A 22455-nucleotide genomic window follows, 5' to 3' on the forward strand; every position below is an offset into this window, starting at 1 on the left:
AAAGGAATGCACAGTGGCACTTAAAAAATGTAACCGTCCCTCTGTCCAGCTCCACCCTCTTCTGAATAATGCTTCCTGAGATACCCAAGAAAGAAGAGGGGGAGAAAAATTGTGAGAATCACACATGCAAACTGCCAGCAAACTCTGGTTCTGAGAGAAACCGTAACAAGACACCAGACATTTGCTTCACAGGGAACCGAGCACTCCATTCATATTATTTCACTGAGGTTCACAGCAGCCCCGTTGGTAAGTGGGTTTTTAGGACCCCTTCCTACCAATGCAGAAGCTGACCGTCTAAAAGGGCAAGCGACTTGCCCAGAGTCTTGCTTCTAATAAGCAGCAACACCAGGGCTAGAAATAGTCTTTGTTGTTGTGACCGCAAGGAGACATACAGACAGGCACCCTTCCATGAAGAAATACGGGGCTCCCCAACAAACCAGAGACCCACAACAAAAGGCCAGAAGGAATTCGGGCCAGAAACATGTCTCCTGGATGCATTTCCTCAAAGCTGCCCCCCCCCCCCCAGGGAGGGGGTACCACTGAACTGGCAGGTGAGAGAGGAACGTACGTGGACGCAACCTGGGGGGCTGCCTGGAAGTGGCGGCTGCCGTGGAGGTGTCCCCTCTGTTCCTCCCACTCTGACCGGGAGCTCATTTCCCTCCTCCTTCACTGCCCCCTTCCCGGCTGGGGGAGCAGTCACCACCCTAAGGCAGAGAGGGGAGCTCCCAAGGGAAGCAATGGCCCTGCATGAAATGACCGTGCAAGTGTCAACAACCTGCTGCTTCCCAGAGCCTCGGGGTCAGAGGCCAGGACGGAGCACAATGGCTTTCTCGAGCTGAAGGGTCCAGGGAGAGGGGCCTCTGCGGGGTCCCGGAAGGCGGCGGCTCTGAATCCAGCCACCGGGGTCTCCTGCCTTGCCCTTTTATATCCTTCTTCCCTCCACAAATGCCAGACACCACCAACCTCAGAGACAGGAGACCAAGAAAGGAAGGGGATTAGTAAAGCCTGCGTCTGCAAGCCTACACACGAAGGTTTATGCTATGAGACGCGGCGAGCAACTCAGGTGCCAACCCCACAAGGTAAATTTACCCTAAAGCAGGATGAGAAGAAAACTCAGGCTGAGCACCTCCTCCTGCCTCCAAGCCTTCCCTGCCCTCTGCCCTCATCAGAGCTGGACACCTGCCCTCCTGCGCTCCCGGGAACGCCTGTCACAGCCCTCCTCTTGCCTGCAAGCTCCTGGGGGGCAGGTGAGGCGGCCTATCCTCGGATGCTGGCACCCATGCCCGTGCTTGGTGCTCCAATCACATGGGATGAATGAGGAAGAAATGACAGAGTTAAGGTTCCTTCTGGAACTTTCTCCACACTAGAGATTATGGATCTGGGATGGCTTGCACGTGCAATCTGTCTCATTGACCCATTCAGATCATATTTAGTCAAAAATCCTAGGATACCTCTCCCTCTAACTGCTGCCCATCGTGTTACACTGAATACTTAATCACTGGATGGACCAGCCTTCTTCCCTCATTATTTTCTCTGTAATTCAAAATATATGATAATAGTATTTGACGTGCTTTCATACAGTATTCACGCACATGCAAGGCAGAGCACGGCAGGTGCAAAAGAGGAAGCCAGGGAAGGAAAAGGTCAGGAAGAGCTGGCGGGGGGGAGGATTTGGTGCAGCGGGCACAGACTGGGTATCCGAAGGGCAGAAACCATAGCCCCCAAGGGTCTCAAGAGATGTCACAATTATAACAGTACCTTAAATGTGAATTGTGCCTTTCACCTTACAAGGACGTCACTTCTTCCTAAGATCATTCTGGGCCTCACACCCCTCTTTGAGGTAAATGGGGCAAGTATGGAGTTCTCATTCTTCAGGTAAGGAATCTGAGACCTGCAGAGGTTGAGTGACTTGTCCAAGGCCATACAGTTGGCAAGCGAAGAGCAGAAACATGAATTCAGACAAGAACAGATTCCCCTTTCCTGCTTCTAACCAGGAAGCTCCTTTCACTGCTTTTGGTTAACCGTACAACGAATATTTATTGAGTCAAAGCGTCCAGGGACCCAAAGATGGTTCAGACGCCCTGCCCCTAACACGTGGAGGCGCAAGATGGCCAAATGCTACAAGTGGGGTAGGTCCGTGGTGCAGGAGACGAAAAGGAGGAGACACTTTCCACTGCTTGTCTGGGGGAAAGGTGTGACGGAGAAGGACACTGTCTCAGTCTGCTCGGGCTGCTATAGCAAAATGCTATGACTGAGCGGCTTAACCAACAGACATTTATTTCTCATAGTTCTGGAAGCTGGAAGTCCGAGATCAGCATGCTGGCATGGCTGGATTTCTGGTGAGGGCTCTTCCTGGCTTGCAGGTGGTCGCCTTCTATCTGTGTCCTCACAGAGCAGGAGAGAGAGACCTCTAGTCTCTTCCTCCTCTTATAAGGGTGCCAATCCCATTATGGGGGCTCCATCCTCATGACCTCATTTAAACCTGCCCAAGGCTCCGCCTCCAAATACCATCACATTGAAGGTTAGGCCTTCAACATAAGAATCGGGGTGGGGAGCGGGGAGGGGGGGGCAGACAGAAACATTTACATAACATAAACAATGGAGCTGAGACGAAATGGTCTAGGCAGACAAGACACAAAGTCTGGGATTTAGGGGAAGATACATGGAGAAGAAAACCAGCAAGGAGAGAATAGGAAATTATAAGTGACTCAGGATGAACACACTGCAGGTGGTGGCATGAGATGGCCTGATACTGATTGGAGGCACTTTCTGGGCCAAGCAGTGGAGTCTGATCTTATCACATCCAGAAGTTCTCAACCTTGGTTTTACATGTGAATCTTCTGGGGAGCTTTAGAAAACATCCATGCCTGGGCCCCATGCCGGAGATTCTGATTCAGCTGGTTTGGGATGGGAGCCCTTTCTTGCTATTTTTTTAAAAAGCTCCTCCAAATGATTTTCATGTGTAGCTGGTGTAAGACAATGAGGATCTTCTGAGGGATAAGCATGGGAGAGGCAATACTGGGTGTGCATTTCAGATGCCAGAGCCATCCTTCCCTGAGCTATAGTGCATGAGGCCAAGCCCTAAACCCAGGCTGGAGCCACCAACTTCTCACCTATCCTCCACTGCCACCTCTATCTGACAGAACTGGGTCAGGGATCTGGAGACAATGGGGCTCTGCATGTCACCATCCGGGTCTTAAATGATAAACCTATCACCTGGGGTCCTTTCCCAGAGTCAGCTGCCTTCAGACCAGCGAGCTGCAGTCTAATCACGTGCTCCTGGGCGATCAGGCAGAGAAGGGATGTAACATGGGGGATACTGTGTGCAGGAACTACGGGTTTCTGGCTGCAGCAGACAGGATTTCAGGTAGACGCTGGGATGAGAGATACTCCCATCGCCACCCCTGGATCCCCACGGTAGGTATCTTATTCAAGTGCCTTGTATCATCCATTAGCTTTTAAGATACACCTATGTTTTCCTCCCTAGCAACGGTCAGCTTTCTGAAGGTAGGATTCGGGTCTGATTTTTCTATTTTGCAAAAAGCTCTTAGAACACTAGCGCTGGCAGGCGAGTGAGGTCTGAGGAAGTCCAGGGCATCTGCACTGTGCTTGCTCTTCTCAGACCTTCAGACGCCCTGGCAGCTCTCAGTGCAGACCCTGACAAATGGATAACCAACGAAGGCCACGTGGACAGAATCTCCTACTCTGGAGACTTCCAGGAAAAGGGAAGAGGATTATTTTCTGGAGATGGCAGAGTTGTAGATATCCTGGGGGACAGGAGGAGTGGTCCAAGACCAGAATTCCTGGGGTTCTAGCCCACAGTATGTCTAACTTGCTGTGTGATCCTGAGCAAATCACTGAACCTCTCTGAGGCTCAGGATCTCCCTCCTTAATGCCTCTTGCTCCAGTTCTGAAGACTACAAATGTTAGAATCGAGACCTTGAATTAGCCTCTTCCAATTTGAATACCCCCAAACTGGGCCTAATATATGTCAATGGTGATTCCAAGGTTCTATTTTGGAAGGTGGGGCTGTAACACTATGACTCACGGTTGGATGAGGCCAAGTCCTCTTTCTGAGCAGCAGCCAGGCCCCCTTCCAACATCCGGGAGCTCAAGATGGGGAGCCCAGAAAGCATCCCAGGACAAGGAGCCTGGTGAGGGCAGTGGCCAAGACCCCGCCTTCCAGACAACCTCTCTGGAGACAAGGGATCCCAAGTCATTTCAAAACAGAGAAACACTTGGTGCTCCTTCATTTGTCAAAAACCTCAAGTGTGTTTCCCAGAGGAGAGAAGTCAGAACGACTCCAGGGCCCAAGGGGCAGCTTTCAGATGCAAAGTCTCCCCCTTTTCAATTCCTGTAACTAAAATGAATATGGAAAAGATAATTACCTTTAAAACATACTTAATACTTGAACACATTATCTCCACCGGCAGAAAAAGAATGTTATCTGATGGGATCTTCCCCATAAGCTTAATCAAATTGCTATCTTAAAACTCTCTGGAGTCCTGTGAAACAGTAATAGAAAATCCGAGGCTGAGGCTGGAAGCATTTTATATTTGTTTGGCTGAGGGGAATGTGCATCCCATCTGACAACGGGCACTTACAGACAAAGTCATTTCCAATCTGTAATGGATCTTCTCCTAGTGGGGGCAGGGAACATTTCATCTGACCCAAACCTGCAATCCCTCCGTTAGGTAACTTTTCCTAATGCTCAGAGAAGGAAATGCCAAAAGAAAAGCCTTTTTCCTAACACCTGTTTGGGGCTCTTCTTTGATAGGAAATCTTCTCTAGTTAGGCCTGGGACACTTAACGTATGGAGGTGCTTAATTACCTTGCTACTTCACTCTGGGCTTTAACTTGGCAAATAAATCGATGCCTAGATTTTCTTTGGTCTGCCCAGCCCCCAGGCAGTGCCATCCGTTAAGTTAGTAGAGAAGGTAAATTACCTGCCCAGATCCTGCCCAGGGCGACTGGCCATTTGCAAGGCTGGAGAAAACCAAAGGCAAACAGCTTCTAAGAAGATCAAATGTGAGGACTGGCTATGTTCCCAGCATCTCAAGCTTGCCTGGAATGGCCAAGTAAACAGCTGCTGCAGAAGTGCCTGGCCAGCCCAGTTCATCTTGTTGACAGAAGACGCGACAGGTAAGAGGTGATAACGTGCTGCATCTTTGTTAGACACTTCTCCCGCCAGCAGCCCCCGGAAGCTCCTTCACGTATGGGGGCTGGCTCCCCACCCCCCCTGCCAAAGCATGGAGGGCAAAGGGGGCATCCCAGTGCACAAAGTAAGGCACATCAGGGCTTACAGAAAAACATGGGGGTAGGGGAGAATACTAGAGAAGCATTACAATAATCATCAAGATGCAGGTTTGTTGGCATGCAAGCAACGGATTACAAAATGGCATGCATTGCATATTATTGCCCCAATGTTGTTTAAAACAAAACAGAAAAAGACGGTGGGACTACAGGAGACACATTTTTTTTGTGTACATGTATCTTCTAATTTCCCCATACGAAGCACAAATATTACTTGTGTGATTCTTTTCTTAAAACAGGCTGCCTGGGTCCATGCTATCCATGTCCTGTCTTTGGTGAGAGTGACTCCTCCCAGGCATGAGAAGGTCTGGCTGTTGTTCTGGAGATCTGCAACACACGGCAACTCCCAGTCTCCTCCTGACTACGGATGTCAGATTCACATCCTTCACCTGTCGAGGGTCCTGACCTGATTCTTTCTTTCTTCCTTCCTTCCCGGTTCTGAAAATGGAGGCATGAGGGGAGGGGATCTCTGAGCAATACTACTCCTTGCTGCCTTCTGTGAACACAATGATTCCAAAGGCACCACAGCCTCTTGCATTGTCTGAATGGTCACTATTCTGCAAACTGCTACTTATCTAGAAAATCCTGGGATGCAGCAGGTAAAGGGGATTGGGCTGAGTCTGTAAAACACAACAACAGACCTGGAAGTTGCTTTTCATTTTAGTGGAGATATAATTCATAAAGTATGAAACACACCCTTATAAAATACACAATCCAATGGTTTTTAATGTACTCAGAAAGTTGTACAACCATCATGAACACTAACTCCAGAACATTTTCATCACCCCAAAAAAGAAACTCCGTACCCATTACTTGTCACTCTCTATTTTCCCCTCCGCTCAGCCTCTAGCAACTACTAATCTGCTGTTTCTGTAGATCTGCCTATTCTGAACATTTTGCATAAATGGAATCATACAATATATAGCCTTTTGTGCCTGGCTTCTTTCATGTCGGTTTCAATATTCATCCATGGTGTAGCATGTAAGTGCACTTCATTCCTTTTTATGGCTGGGTAATATTCTATCATGCAAATATACCACATTTTGCCTACCCATTCATCAGCTGATGGACAGTTGGGTTCCAGTTTCTATTTTTTGGCTGTTTTAAATAATGCTGCTATGAACATTGTACACGTTTTTGTGTGGATGGGTGTTTTCAATTCTCCTGGGCTGGAAGCTGCTTTTTAAAAGTATTGATAAATTCTCATTATTAGCTTGTCATTTGTCTCCCTCACATATCAAAAAAGAAAAAAAGTACAGGATATTTAAAAGATGGTTTGAAAAATCTGAGACTTTCAACTACTTGGGTTCCAAGAAACTGACAGCTGTGGGTCCGTGTTGATCCCCAATCCCACACACGTACTTTTATTGCAACTCCTCTGCCCCTGCACCCCGGGGGCCATGGCGCTGCCATCTTTACCCCATGGGCTCCACCAGCCCTGTTCATCCTCTAAGCAAAAATCTGCGCTGTAGCATATGAAATATTTAAGCTGTTTTTCTAAATATATACATTATTTAGCCTACAGTCAATAAAATATTTACATTGTTTGTCCCTCCCACCCCCAAATATCTGCATTATTTACAGTACAATCAGGGAAACATTAACCCTTGTTTATTGATTGACTGATTGATTGATTGCTGTGTTGGGTCTTCGTTGCCACACGTGGGCTTTCTCTAGTTGCGGCGAGCAGGGGCTACTCTTTGTTGCAGTGCGCGTAACCCTTGTTTTTTTTTTGTTTTTAATTAATTTATTTATTTTTAGCTGTGCTGGGTCTTCGTTTCTGTGCGAGGGCTTTCCCCAGTTGCGGCGAGCGGGGGCCACTCTTCATCGCGGTACGCGGGCCTCTCACTATCGCGGCCTCTCTTGTTGCGGAGCACAGGCTCCAGACGCGCAGGCTCAGTAGTTGTGGCTCACGGGCCCTGTTGCTCCGCGGCATGTGGGATCCTCCCAGACCAGGGCTCGAACCCGTGTCCCCTGCATTGGCAGGCAGACTCTCAACCACTGCGCCACCAGGGAAGCCCCTAACCCTTGTTTTTTGACTTGTGCATTTTCCCCTATTTCCAGAGTCACTGGGTGTGCACAGCCATGAGAAGAGGCAATAGTGGGTTCTCTTGCCCAAGTCACAGAGCACACCCTGCGGATGCAGGAGCTAACATGGTGTTCAAAGCCAGATGGATAGAACTGGTCACACCTGTCACCCCCATGGGACCAGAGGGCATATACCATAGAATTTCCAGGGGGCAGTTCTGGATGCCAAGCTCAGTGGCCCACTAGTGTTGACATTTAGCTGCTCCCGGAATCTCCCCTCTGAGGAATGGGAGTTCATTCCTACTGATCCCTGGCCTGGGTCACCCCTCCAGGTGTGACCTCAGTCCTCACTTAGGTGTGATGAAAATCTCTCCTGCTACCCACTTCCTGTGCCAGGCCCTTGTAAACAGAGACAGTGGTTGTGACCCGTGAGCGCTGGCACAAGCCTCCCAGGGTACCGAGCTCTCCATCTGGCAGTTACCTGTCTTAACAGTGGGAGACTGAGGCGCCTACCAGCGTAGCTGAGATATTAACGTCCTATATCTTCCTCAAAACCCATTTACTTGCACTTGTAGCCTTTTATTTTTAGAAATCCTCCTCCATGGAAAGAATGAGGCTCAAAGGTAATATTTTTATTATTTATAATGTGACCTTAATTTTAAAAATTATATAAGTAATACATGCCAATACATAATATAATAATTATTATATAACAATAAAGAAAATAAATACTAATTATTATTATTCAGAAATAGATAAAGCAGAAAGTAAAACCTGCTTTGCTCTGTAATCCCATTCTCTAAAGACAATCACTGTTAATAGGTATAGAGCCTTATAGAATCTTACAGGATGGCTTCCGTATTTTATATTAAAGAAGATCACACTATACAGCCTTTTTCCCTAACCACCTTTTATCACACAAAACATCGTGGACCTCTTTCCATGCAGGTACCATAATTAACAGAGTCTTTACCTTTGGACATGTAGGTTGTTCTCAATGCTTTGTAATTACATATAATGTTGCAATCAGCATCTCTAAGGGAAGCTAAAAAAATTGATCTTTGGTGCATGAAGGCCAAAGCTGGGCATGAAACACCGAGGGTCTCTGAGCATCTGTGGCGCTGTCACAGGGGTGGCCTGCCCTGGGTTGCCGGCCCAGCTCTACAGCACACCCCTCCTTACTCAGACACCTCCGATGAAATGTCAAGGGTGTGAAATCAACTCTCTCATCTCTTGGTTGTTTAACTCAGGAGAGATTTTCTCTTCCTCCTCCTCCTTCCCTCCTACCCCCCTTAGTACCTCTACTTACCCTGCTTCTGTTTTGAATCTCTAAAATAATGTGACAAGTTAATGATGGTACAATTATCTAAATGTTTAACAGACATGTTATCTAAGTGAGTCGGATTGAGATTCCATCCCGCTGACAATAAACATCAATGGTGGAGCAGAAAGCGATAGGCAAATTATAGCAAACCCTGCAATTTCAATGCTATTAAATTTGGAGGAATAACAGCCTTGAGGCCTGTAAACTCTGAATAAAATAGGCCCTTGTGTTTGTCCAACTATTAAATCAAAATGCTACCAACATCCTAGAAAAAACAAGGCGATTTATGGCTTTTCAAGTTTCAGTTACACATTGGTTTTTATTAACTCCTTTCTGTCATTGGGCAGCCATGGTGTCATGAGGGAGAAGGGAGCACAGCCAGAGAGGAAGGGGTAGGAGTTGAAAAGATAAAGGAGACACAGACGGGGGGTGGGGATGGGAGGGAGGAGAGGTGAGTGGGAACCCAGGGTTGGGGGCTGAAGCTGATCATGGGGGATCTGGCATGAGGACCACGTGAAAGGGAAGGGGTAACTCTGAACAGGAGGACGACAGGTGACCCCAAAGTCCCATCAGACTCACCACCGGGGGCCCTGAACTTGAATCCCAGTCCTTCCACTGAACGAGTCATGTTACTTAAACCTCTCTGAGCCGGCGACTCCTCAGCAGTGATACAGGCAGTGAACCTGCCTCTTAGCGGGGTGATGCTGGCTCTATCAGATAATATATAAAAGCACCAGTGCCGGCACAGTCCAAGTTCTGAACAATAGTCCTCAAAGATCAAAACACTATAACATTTGGTCCGAAAATTTTAAATAATTTATCACCATTGTTCAAAAAATTAGATGTACATGATAGAAAGATAGACAGACGATAGAGATATTGCTTTATTTTTCTCTTTAGGGTGTGTGTGTGGGTGTGGGTGTGTGTGTGTGTGTGTGTGTGTGTGTGTGTGTGAAAAAGAGAAAAATAAAAAATATGGAAAAATGTTAATTGGCAAATCTAGGTGAAGGATATATATGGGAATTTCTTTTAGTAATCTGTAATTTTTCTGTATATTTGAAATTTTCAATTAAAAATATCATCATGATTTAAAAAAGGATCAAAACACTATCATTCCCCTCAAACTTCTGGAATAGTTTTTAAAAGGCAAAAGATCTTCACCTTTAATCTCTTCTTCACACACAGTTTGCATTTAACTTTTTATTGAATAAGCATCTAAATAAAATGAAAGAAATGCTTGCTAACTGGTGAGAGACAGAAACTGTAAACATCCAAAGATCATATTAATCATAGTTTACAAATATGTTAAAGTTGAGAAAAATGTAGACCATCCATACAACATTGGAATCTCAGGCTGTGCTTGCAACCGTGGAACCCCTCAAACAGCAATTTTTCTTACCTAATTCCCACTCCCCACATTTGAGAGAGGCAGAGAAACAAAGCAATTTGTCCCATGTCATAAAGCAAGCCTGTGACAGAGCCAGGATAAGAACTCAGTTCTCCTTTCTCCTAATTCATTATTGTTTTTCCAAATACCATGCGGCTGTCACACAATAACGTTCATCATTTCCACTACGATGGGAGGTTGGTGAAGGCGGGGACCAGTCCTGTTCGCTGCTGTATCCCTATTCCAGGACCCAGCATCAATGTCCAGCACAAAGCAGATGCTCAAGATGTCTATTGAGTGAATGAGCTTCAACCTTTTCTAACCCCAAATCAACCTCGGGTCAATTTTCCTCTCCAATCCCAAGAGAGCCAAACCTCTCAAAGCAGCAATGCTTCACATAAAAAGCACTGGGGTGATGGATGGGCAGAGCACAGAGGATCTGTAGCGCAGTGAAACTCTTCTGTATGATACAATGGTGGATGCACCTCACTATACATTTATCAAAGCCCAGAGAATTTACAACAAGAATGACCCGTTAACATAAACTTTGCGTGATAATGATGTGTCAATGTAGTTTCATCAGTTGTAACAAATACACCACTCTGATGGGGGATGTTCACAGTGGGGGAGTTGGGGTGGGGTGGGGAGCAGAGGGTACATGGGAGTCTCTCTACTTTCCACTCAATTTTGCTGTAAATCTAAAATCACTCAAAAAAAAAAAAAAAAACCCAACAAAATTTATTAATTAAAAAGAAGCACTGGGGGTCCATCCAGAAGGAGCCCAGAGGGACCCTGGGTGCCACTAGGGTGAATGGTGCAGAAGGATGGCTTGTCTGGGCCAGCAGGTGACAGCTGGGTTGTCCTTCCCTACGCCACAGCAAGCAGCTCCAACAGAGCCGAGAGCCCTGGGCTTGGAAAATAAAACTCTATATTAGGCATCAAACATGCCATTATAGTAACAGCATGAAATGAGGTCAAGAGTAAGTCTATGCTGGTGAATTGACTGTACAAACAGCAGCACATGACTCTCCCTCCCGAAGTGCCCATGACGTTCGGCAGCCGTTCCGAGCTCGGGCTTTCTCAGGTTCAATTCCCTGGCACGCCACGTGAAATGCTATACAAATCACCCCTGATATTTATAAAAGTCGAAAGCTATTATGTTTTCAATGGGGAGGTCATGCCAACCTAAGTGGAGTCCACGTGTCCGTCCGATGACCCCCTGCCCTGTCCTGCGCGTGCCCTCCAGCGTGGGCAGGGGTGTGAGGCTCGCTCTGCCTTTTTTCCACGTCAAGTTTTGGGTAGATGAAGTTCTTTCTTGTCCGCTGGCCCTTCTCCCTTTCCCTCCCCCGTCCTCTGCGGCTGGGCACCCAGAGGCTGCCCTTGGGAGGAGGAGCCAGAACAGTTGCTGGTTTTCCTACTGCTGGAGGACAGGGGCCAGCCACCCTGACGCGGCTCCTCTGTGCCCAGTGCCGCCCCTCGTGCCAGGCCCGGGACAGGAGGGGGGCAAGGCTGGCACCACCCCGAGGGAAGGAATGCTACTCACCCTTTCAAGTCTCTGAACTGCCTGCCCATCTACCACCGAAAGTCCTGCAAACAAGGACTTCATTTTCTCCTCTGAAGTTCAGGGCCGGAGACTGTCCCCAAAGCTTTTTCCAAGCATCGTTAATGTACCAGGAGGGAGAGAGGGGCCAGTGCAAGCAGGTAGCCAGCCGACGCCATCAAGGAGGGGGTATAGCGCTGTGCGTTCAAAGGGGGGGTGGTTACTGAGCTGCAGTGTGTGTGTGTGTGTGTGTGTGTGTGTGTGTGTGTGTGAGTGTTTTCTCATTGCCTTCTCCTTCCAAAGCCACAACAGTGTGCCTCCTAGCCTCCTTCACACTGAAAAGGAGAGGGCCCTGGGGCAGGGTGCCCTCCAGCACCTGCTCCCTGCTATCAGGGGAGGGCAGGTCCCGCAGCACGGATGCCCTTGACCACCAGGCATGTTAGCTGTTCCTGGACCGCAGGACCCTCCTGCAGCGGACACGGAGAGGATGAGAACCAGCATTTGCATCTGCTTGAGTGGCTTCCTCTGTGACGCAGGAAGGTGGAAATGAAGCAATTTTTTCTAGGCCAGTGAAAGAAAGTCCTTATTTTGCAGTCAGAGTGGAGAGAACTTTGGACTGGAAGTAAGAACTCGTGGGTCCTAATTCTAGTTTGGCTTGTTTGTTCTTAACTGACCCCCTTTTTCAAATATGGGCTTCTGAGCCCTAGTTTCCTAGGCTGTTGAACGGGCAGAGTTGAGCCCCCGGGCTGCACATTAGGTACAATGCCCAGGCCCACATGGGGAGGGAAGGCAGCAGTAAAACATGGGCTCTGGGGTGCAGGAGCCCGAGGCACACATTCTACCCACCCTGGACAGGCCGTCCTTAACCTGTCTCCGTTTTCTCTAGCAAAGAATAGGGAGGAAAAATGTCTATGTTTTAGGACTGTAATGAGGACTTAATAAAATTATATCTCCAAAGTATCCAATTGAGTAGAGCTATTATATTATCTGTACCCAAGGCAAATTTGCCCTACGTGTTCAGTTCTTCCACAACACTGTAGTCTTTAGGAAGGCAGGCACCAAGTTTTCTTCACCATTAGGCACTGGGTCCACAAAGCCTGTTGCACATAGAAGGTACTTTAAAACTTAGGGAATAAATGAATGAAGGAATGATGGGACAAACCAGCTGCATAGGCTATTCTGATCTGTAGCAAACCCAAGTCACTAACCTGGCTGACCTGGTGGGGCAGGGTGGGGGCTGGAGGAGAGAACGGAATTGCTTTGGGGCAAGTCTGGTGATCTAGTTCAACCTAGTGTCCTGGCCTCTAAGGCTTCCCTGAAGCTTCCTAGCCCCAGAACTCCTAAACCTAGGAATGACTTTAGCCTCTTTTCCTTACCAGGGCACTAAGAGGGGATAAGGAGGCATCACACAGAAGGTCTTATTTATATTTCCAGAATACCCAGGTTCCTAATGGTAACAGACATGGGCCAGGACACCAGAAGGGGACTCAAGATTCCTCAGCCTTCAAGGGCACCAACCAACGAGGTATCCTCTAAGATGTGGCAGGGCATGTCCCTGCTGCTCCTGGAAGGGGGAGCACCTGCTTCATGCTTTTCCCAGCTCTGTAGCTTGTCTGGCCTAGCTGTATACATCATTTGCTTAATTATTGGTAGAGGGTGGTCCCCCTGGGCAGCTTTGAGCATTCTAGCTAGGGCCTTAAATAAGATCTACCAAATCTGCTCTGTGAGATTATTCAACATGCAGAACTTCATTCTGCCCTCACCTCTCCCTACTGCACTTAGAGGGCTCCAGGGGCTGTTAGCTCTCTGGGCATGCTGGAAACGTCCTCTTGGCCGGAGGCCAAGTCAGGGATCCTCAAAGATCCCATCACCTTGGAAAAGCAGCTGTACACCATTCCCATTCCTCCACCACCATTACCATCAACCTGGCCCTTCCCCTCTCACCTACCTAGTCAGGGGAATAGGTACCCTCCAAGACCTCTGGTGAAGACCATGACGGTTCAGTGTTAGTAACCACCACCACCATTTACTGAGAGTTTACTCCACGTAAGGCCTATGCTCAGTGCTTTCCATGGATCATCAAATTAAATCCTCACAATGTCCCTTGTACGATAGCATCATGGCCATCATGTTACCAAGGAGGAAGTGGAGGCTTAGGGAAGTGAAGCAACCTGCCCAAGCTCATAAAACGTGGAAGTGATGGGACTAGGATTTGAATCTAGACAGTCTGACACCAGATCCCAAGTTCTGGGTGTCACTATGCTCCGAATACCCTGAATGTCACACTCAGACATCAGGCTCCAATGGTCCCTCTTCCCTGAAGCCTGCAAGACAAACCTGACCCATGCTATCAGGGCCCCAACTTGCCTAGTGAATAAAGCCCTCGGGAGGTCCTCCTCCCCACTCCCCTGCCTTTAGGCAGGTCCATCCTCCCCAAGTAGCCAACAGCACATCTGCCTTTCCTGCTTTTGGGGTTCTCATAGTGTCTCAGGCCTGGCCCCCAAACACTAGCATTGGCCTCATCTCCCCCATGCTCAGATCACACAGAGGCAGGCGCTCTGAGTTCCTTACATATGGATTAAAAGAGCTGTAGGTTCCTACAGCTCAACCCCAAGGCTGCGCCATTGAGCTCTCCTCACTCCCTCCCCCACAGGGCACACTGCAGACTGTCCCAACCCCCTCACCTTCAGCTCAGCAGCTGTGGTATCTCCCCTGCCTTCTAATTAATGCCACCTGATCCCAGCCGTTGCCCCCCAGGCCTGTTCAAATCCCAAACGGGGACGTACAGTGGCTTGGACAACATTATGATTTGTAAAACCCACCCCTAATTAGTTTGACTTTGAATGAAGAGGGTAATTATTTTTAAATTTATTAACTGCTGCCTGGCCGGAGAAGTTTCCAGATCAAATGACACAGAGAAGCTATTTCTGTTCAGTGATGCAGCAATTTATATTACTGATCGGTCATTAAAACCTCTGGCACAAAACCACTTGCGTTTCCTGAGCCAAGATAGTGTCCATGTGTCAGATTTCAAACCCGGAGTATAAATTAAGCCATTAATGGTATTTATCAGTTTATCTGGACTTTAAAGAACTACTTACTAATTTAAGACATTCCTGATATAGAACCCAAGTGGTGCAGTGGAAGTGTGTGTGTACACGTGCGTGGATGTGTGTTTTCTCACTTTTTATTTTACTGAACAGTGTAAAAAAATTCTGATGTGTAAATGAAGTACAAGCATCTTGGGGAGCTGCAGAGCTGTTAATTCCTCACTGCTCTGCAACCCAAACATTTTGGAAGCAGCAGTGTTTTGCAATATGTATTTGTCATAATATAAAAGGTGTAAAGCGACTCTGTTTATCTCCTCAAAGTCTTCGCTGTAGCAAAACAGAAAACTGAAGTGTGACAACGAAGCCTAAGCCCAACCCAACCATAAGTGTGTCCTCCCTGAGCACCAGCCGGAGCCCACCAAGATCCTGGAGGGAGGGCTTCCCTGGTGGCGCAGTGGTTAAGAATCCGCCTGCCAATGCAGGGAACATGGGTTCGAGCCCTGGTCCGGGAAGATCCCACATGCCGTGGAGCAACTAAGCACTTGCGCCACAACTACTGAGCCTGCGCTCTAGAGCCCGCGAGCCACAACTAGTGAAGCCCGCACGCCTAGAGCCCGTGCTCCGCAACAAGAGAAGCCACCGCGATGAGAAGCCCGTGCACCACAACGAAGAGTAGCCCCGCTCGCCGCAACTAGAGAAAAGCCCGCGCTCAGCAGCAAAGACCCAATGCAGCCAAAAATAAATAAATAAATTTATATATTAAAAAAAAAAGATCCTGGAGGGAGGGCACGGGGAAGGGTCACACACACCAGGACAGAAATCCAGGGTAAGTGGGGTCGAAAGGATGAGACGTGAAGATGACGTTTTTCTGACGAAAACAGAATTGGAAATACTTTCTACTAAATTCATTTTTCAGTGTCAAGAATACCTGTGAGGCACCCTGATCACTCATCTGATGCCATGCCACACATCAGCTCTGTGAATTCCGACATGGCGGGCGGCGTTGGGCATGGAACTCCCAGACCTGATCTGTTTCAGGGAAATTGTATCCTATCTCCCAAGGAGGACATGGGCATCAGGGTGTTGAGGACTCTTAGTTAAATGGGTCACAGGGATCCAAAAGAGCCCTGCCCAGGACAGGGTCATGACCTACACGATCTCTCCCTAAACCGTTCAGTCACACAACCCACGGACAACAGTAAGTCAATGTGCAGGCAGCTGGGGGCTGGTGGAAAGGGCACTGAAGTTAGAGTTGGATCAAGTTCCAGCTCTTCACTTCCTAGGGGGGGCTTCTAGGCCTCCATGTCCTCATCTGTTAAATGGGTATAACAGAGGAAAGTGTTTGATAAACAAAGGTATCAGAAATATAAGGTGGGGACTTCCCTGACGGTTCAGCGGTTAAGACTCCACGCTTCCGCTGCAGGGGGGCACAGGTTTGATCCCTGGTCGGGGAACTAAGATCCTACATGCCACGTGGCGTGGCCAAAAAAATATATATATATATATAAAGGTGGCATTACCATGACTTTACTCTCCCAGGGTCTCGATTGCTTTTCCTTTACAGAGTTCTCTCTCTGCCCTCCTGCTGGCTCTCCAACGATACCTGGTACCCCACCGGCTTTTCCCAGTCCAATAACATTAGCATCACTTTCAGCATTCCTCATAACCAGGCCTCTCTCTTCCTCAGAGGCCCCCTGTCTTAGAATAGAGATGGCAACTAGATTTCAAGTTGTGTGCTTCCATTGATTATTAAAAGAGTCTAAGGATCTACCTGGGTTTTGCAGGAAACAGCACTATAGATGATAAACGGGCGTCAGAAGAGCTGCCTCGTTGCCAACCCAATGCTGAGGATAAGGCTGTTCCACCCTGCCCCACACCAGGGCGTGGCCGAAGTCCCTCACTCAGAGGGAGCTTGCCTTGAGCTCACAGCCAGGTGGGGAGGGGGCCTTTCTCAAAGCATCCACCTTGGTCTCTCCTCCACAATCCGGATTCAACTTGGAGATAAAGCAAAAGTAAGTCTGAATGGGCTGGGACCCACCTCTGTTACAGGAAGGATGGGCACTACAGTCCTTGGCAGGGGAGGAGACTTGAAGGTCAGAAAGGATGAGGAACAAGGTTATTTACCTGCTAGACAGTGGAGTCAGATGCCCCCTCCTCAGCTTCTGACTCAAACTCCAGGTTCTTTCCAATCCTACCTGAAACTAATATCCTTTTTTGCAAAGTGTTGATCACTTTCAAGTCCTCACTGACTTAATAAATCCTGGAAGGGCACTGGTCCTAAGATGCCTCCTGACTTTCAAAGCTGAATCAATACCAAACTCTAAAAACAGGTTGGACTATCATTAATTCCTCTGAATTGTACACTTTAAAATAGTTAAAATGGCAGATTTTATGTATATATCTTTTACAACCGTTTTAAAAATACACTAATATATCAAAAGCCATTGAACTGGATACTTTAAACAGGTGAACAGGATGTAAATTATATCTCAATAAAGTTGTTTGATAAAGAAATACAGGGAGCACATCTGGGTTGCTCACCGCCATATCCCCAGTGGGTGCCAGGCACACAGAAGGTGCTCAATAAGTGTGTGGAGTCTGCTTGTGAACAATATCCCTATCTGCTCACCCAGCGGGGGACTCAGCCTCTCGCCCTGGCCCTGGCTGTGAGGGCAGCTTGCTCCCTTCTGCTGCAAATTTAATCTGGAGGGACAGAATTAAGCTGCTTGGCGAAGCTGGCTCAGATCTCAGTCTCCTCAGCCCCCTAGCTGGAATTCTCAGACTAGGATTGTTGGTTACGTATGTGGTCCAGCAATAAGAAACTGGCTGGGAGCCTGGGAGACCTACGTCCTCCCCTGGCTTTGAAGATGACCAGCTCTGGAACTCTGGGCAAAATCTTGCAAAGTTCCCTTCTCTAACAAAGCCAGGGGGTCACTGGCTGGAATGACAGCTCACCTAGAAAGTTCTCCTCCTAGTGCCACAGGCCAGGGCAGCACCAGCCCAAAGCCCTTGATACCAGGGCTAGGACGTATGTCTGCCACTCAGAGAGGCTGATTTTGTGAGGCAGAAGGACAAGAAGATATTGACGATAACTGTAACAGCAGCAGCAGTTGACTGACCTTCCTTCTTCCCCTGCGGTCCCTGTGGTCGCTTAGTGGCTTCTCTCCACAGATGGCTGTCCCAGTTCCTCTTCCCCTAAGTGTCTGTCATTCCCCCCCGAGAAGGGGGGTCTACTCTTCCATCCTTTGAATCTGGGGCTGCCCTGTGCCTGCTGAAAGCAATGAAATACGGCGGAAGTGATGCTATGTGTTTCCAGCCTAGCTTTTAAGAGGGCTGGCAGCTTCTGCTTCCTGACTCTTGGGAGTCCTGAGCAGGCAGGTGAGAAGTCCAGGCTGCTCTGTTGTAGAGAGAGGCCATGGGGTGGACAGGGAGGCAGATATATGAACGAGGAAGCCATCGTGGACACCCAGCCCTATCGAGCCTGCAGACGCCTCCCGTCCCAGACACCATCTGACTGCAAACACGTGAGAGACCCCCAAGTGAAAACTGCCCAGCTGAGCACAGTCAACTGCAGAACTGTCTGAGATAATAACACATCGTGGCTTTAATCTACTGTTGGAGTGGTTTCTTCTACAGCAATTGATAACTGAAACATTCCTATGGTCAGTTCTCAACACAGGAACCAGGGTGATATTTTAAACCCATAAATCAAGTCATGCCATCCTCCCATTCAACATCCTCCAATGTACTATATTCCCCCTTTTCTATAAATGTTTGTGTGTGCAGGTATATGCAGCTTTACTGAGACGTAATTCATATACCATATAATACACAGTTCATGCTTTTAAAAATATAAAGTCAATAGTTTTTAATATATTCAGAGATGCATAATCATTACCACAGTCGATTTTAGAACATTTTCATCACCCCAAAAAGAAACCCCATACCTTGCAGTCACTCCCTATTTCCTCCCAAATCTCCCAGCCCCTGCCATTTACTAATTTACTTTCTATCTCTATAATTTGTCTATTCTGGATGTTTCATATAAGCAGAATCATACAATATGTGGCCTTTTGTGACTGGCTTCTTCCACTGAGCATGATGTTTTAAAGATTCATCCATGTTACAGAATGTGTCAATACTTCATTCCTTTTTATAGATGAATAATACTCCATTGTATGGATAAATTACATTTTGTTTATCCATTCATCAGTAGGTGGACGTGGAGTTATCTCTACCTTTTTGGCCATTATAAATAATATGCTGTTATGAATACTTATGTGAAAGTTTTTGTGTAGATACATGTTTTCACACACGTAGGAGTGGAATTGCTGGGTCACACGGTAACTGTTTAACTTTCTGAAGAACTGCCCGACTGTTTTCCAAAGTGACGGCAGCATTTTACGCTCCCACCAGCCGTGTGTGAGGGTTCTGATTGTCCCACATTCTCAACATCACTTCCTACTGCCAGTATTTTATTAGAGCTACATCTTGATGGGTGTCAAGTAGTATCTCACTGTGATTTTGATTTGTATTTCCCTGATGGCTAATGATGTCAAACATCTTTTCGTGTGCTCAGTGACCATATGTCTATTTTTGGAGAAATGTCTATTCAGATCCTTAGCACATTTTTTATTTAGGTTATCTGTATTTTTATTATTGAGTCCTAAGGGTTCTTTACATTTTCAAACCAAAAGTTTCTTATCAGATGTATGATTTGCAAATATTTTTATCCCCCTCCCGAGGACTCTTGGCACATGCAGAATAAAATCCAAATTCCTTGCCAGGGTTGAGAGACCCACCTGATTTCCAATCTCACCTCCCACCACTCTCTGCACCTCACTCCCCACCCCCACCCCCCACCACACTGCTCTTCATGTTCTTCCTTGAACTTGTGAAGTTCAGCACAGCCTCAGGGCTTTTGCAAGTGCTTGTTCCCTTTGCTCAGACCTTCCTCCCTGAAACCTTTGAATGACTCACTTCCCAACTTTAAGACTCTACTCAGATGTCTCCTTCTCAGAGAAGCCTGACCATATGATCTAAAACACCACTTTTCTCTCTATCCTGCTATATTTTTTCTCACTAGCACTTATTATGACCTGGCATTATATTGCACAATTATTTGCGTATCCTGTCTCCCTTGTAGAATCTCAGTTCCATGAAGTATGCTATCTAAAGACCCCAACAGCGCAGAGCACATTATAGGAACTGAATAAATATTTATTAAATTAAATGCACCTACTACTATTTATTGAATGTTTATTATGAGCCAGGCATTCTCCAAAGCACTTCAAATAAAGTATCTTATTTAATCTTATTTAATTAAATATCTTATTTAAGCTCCCCCAAAAATCTATGCTATGAGGTAGGTGCCATTATTACTCCACTTTTCTAACAGACGAGCAAACCCAAATTAAGAGAGCTTAAGTAACTGATCCATGGTCCCACAAATAGTAAGTGGCAGAGTCAGGATTAAACCAGGCAGTCTAAGCCATACCACTCCTGTCCCCAGTGTTCACTTCAGCAAGTCACTTTCCTTCCTTTGAACCTCGGTTTCCTCATCTATGACATGAGAGTAGCCTCCTACCTTACAAAGTTATGGAAAGACTGGACAAATGAGATCAGGTAAAGCACCGAGAACAGTACCTGGCACACTGTGAACGTTCAGTTAAGTGTGAGCCACATTGATGATGATGATGATGACGGCGCCAGTTACCACGATGAGATGACACTGATGCTGTGAAATCACAGCAATATCATTGTTCGTTAATATTGTTCAAACGCATCCTTGTGGACAGACTGCTTTCTTTCAGACAATGACTAGACTGTTGCAGAGAGAGGACCAGCCCACTACATGACAGTTTCAGAGTTAGTCAGATGGGGTGCAGGAGGTTTCCTGACCCTTCACCAAGGGAAGGGGATGCTTAGATAACATCACGGACTTCCTAAGGCCTCCACAAGAATGTACTAGAGTCTCCATGAAGACAGGATCTAAGTGGCCTATTAGAGACAGAGGTCTTGGCCTAATCCAGGGCAGCTGTTCTTCTGGGGCAAAGTCACACACATAAATTCCTGCCCAGCCAGCCCCACAAGCAAGGGTAGCTGAGCATGGCACAAGCCATCCCCACTCACAGCTCCCCTGGGGAAACAAGATACTCACGTCCATGCGCCGTCGCACTGCGGAGGACCTGGGGGGTGGGGATCAGTCACTCACCAGTATGGGTCTGCCTGTGTGTCTCCAGGGCGTCCTCCTTCGAAAACTGGGCACCACACTGATCACAGACAAAGGCTTTGGCACCCGCTGAAAGAAAGGGGAGGCAGTTACCTTATTATCAAGAGTGATATTGCATTAGGAAAGGGGGTCGTGGGCCAAAATCTTGCAGGTGGACCCTGTGGGAGGGGGCTTAACACCTATGAAGATCCCAAGTCAGGAATAACTCATGGTCCCAGCAGCCAGCCCAGACCCTCCTCCAAGATGTGATCACCCACCCAACTGAGCTCCGAATGCCCCCACCGAGGGCTCTCCCAGACAGAAGAGGGAACAGAACCAGCAAAACCAAGGCAAACAGAGATGGGGTCCAGGAGAGATGCCCAAGAAGAAGGGGGATTCTGGGGGGCTGGCTCCAGGTGAGATATGGAAAGGAGTATATGATCCAATGAGGAGTAACGTGCCCTGTTGCCCAGATTATACTTTACAGGAAGATAGGAATTGCTGACATATCACTACCTGGATAAACCCCTAACTCAGTGCATCTAAAACTAAACTGTCTACCCGGCCACCTCCTGTACCTGACCATTTAAAACCTCTGAATGACTTCCCAGTGCCTTCAGGATAAAGTCCAAACTCTACACGGTGACTCACAAAGCCCTTCTTGCACTTCTCTTTCCTGCTTCTTCTCTCTCCTCATCCTTGTTCCCTGGTCTCCAGCCCTTTGCTTCCTCACTGCAAGGTCTCCAAGCATCCTTCTGTACCTCCTCTGGCTCTGACACTCCTGCCCCTCTCCCCAGCCCCACAGTACGGCTAGCCCCGCTTCATCATTCATGCCTCAGCTCCCAAACCCTTGCCCCGTGTCTGGGTGAGGTAGCCCTTCTCTGTGCTCCCACAGCACCCTGTACATTCTGGGTCACGGCCTCACCAGGGTGTCTACTAAATGCCTGTGGCTCCATTTCCAGCTCCCCGAGGGAGGGAATATGTCATCTTATGCACAGCTGCATTTGCCTGACACCCAGTGGGAACGTATTACTATACATATCTGTGGAATAAACAAAGTCAATTCAATGCAATTCAATTTGATCGACTTTTCTGGAACCATATTTACAAGCCTCAAAGCGACAGTGTCACGATGTGAAGATGACGTTCTACCACTTGCTAACAGCCTTCAAGGCTCTGTTATCTCGTCCAGGGGGCGCCTGTCACAAGCCTTGGCAGTTTTCCCTCAAAATGTCTTCTAGATGCATCTCTTCCACTGCATGTCGATAACCACTGCCCCTACCGAGGCCCTTGTTGGGTCATGTCCAGAATGACCCAATGACTCAGGAGGGCTGCCACACCATCAGCCACCCTCTGATCCACCCAACAGAGGCAGGTTCCTTGAAGGCCACTTGATTCCTCACGTTTCCTTGCTCAAAAAGATACCATGGCTCAAGACATGGAAGCAACCTAAACGTCCATCAACAGAGGAATGGGTAAAGAAGATGTGGTACATATATACAATGGAATATTACTCAGCCATAAAAAAGAATGAAATCATGCCATTTGCAGCAACACGGATGGACCTAGAGATTGTCATATCGAGTGAAGTCGGACAGAGAA

The 22455-nt window shown here is 47.5% G+C and overlaps 1 protein-coding gene across 3 annotated transcripts in view; it reads right to left on the bottom strand.

The window, feature by feature from the left end:
• Positions 1-22455, bottom strand: part of ZBTB16 (zinc finger and BTB domain containing 16) — a 192362-nt gene that overhangs the window by 40370 nt on the left and 129537 nt on the right. For all 3 annotated transcript variants that reach the window (XM_059930360.1, XM_059930361.1, XM_059930359.1), the window contains exon 4: positions 20857-20943. In XM_059930360.1, the coding sequence (XP_059786343.1) occupies positions 20857-20943 (87 nt within the window). The remainder of the gene's footprint in view (positions 1-20856; positions 20944-22455) is intronic.

The sequence above is a fragment of the Balaenoptera ricei genome, chromosome 8 (assembly GCF_028023285.1).
Source record: "Balaenoptera ricei isolate mBalRic1 chromosome 8, mBalRic1.hap2, whole genome shotgun sequence".
Lineage (NCBI taxonomy): Eukaryota > Metazoa > Chordata > Mammalia > Artiodactyla > Balaenopteridae > Balaenoptera > Balaenoptera ricei.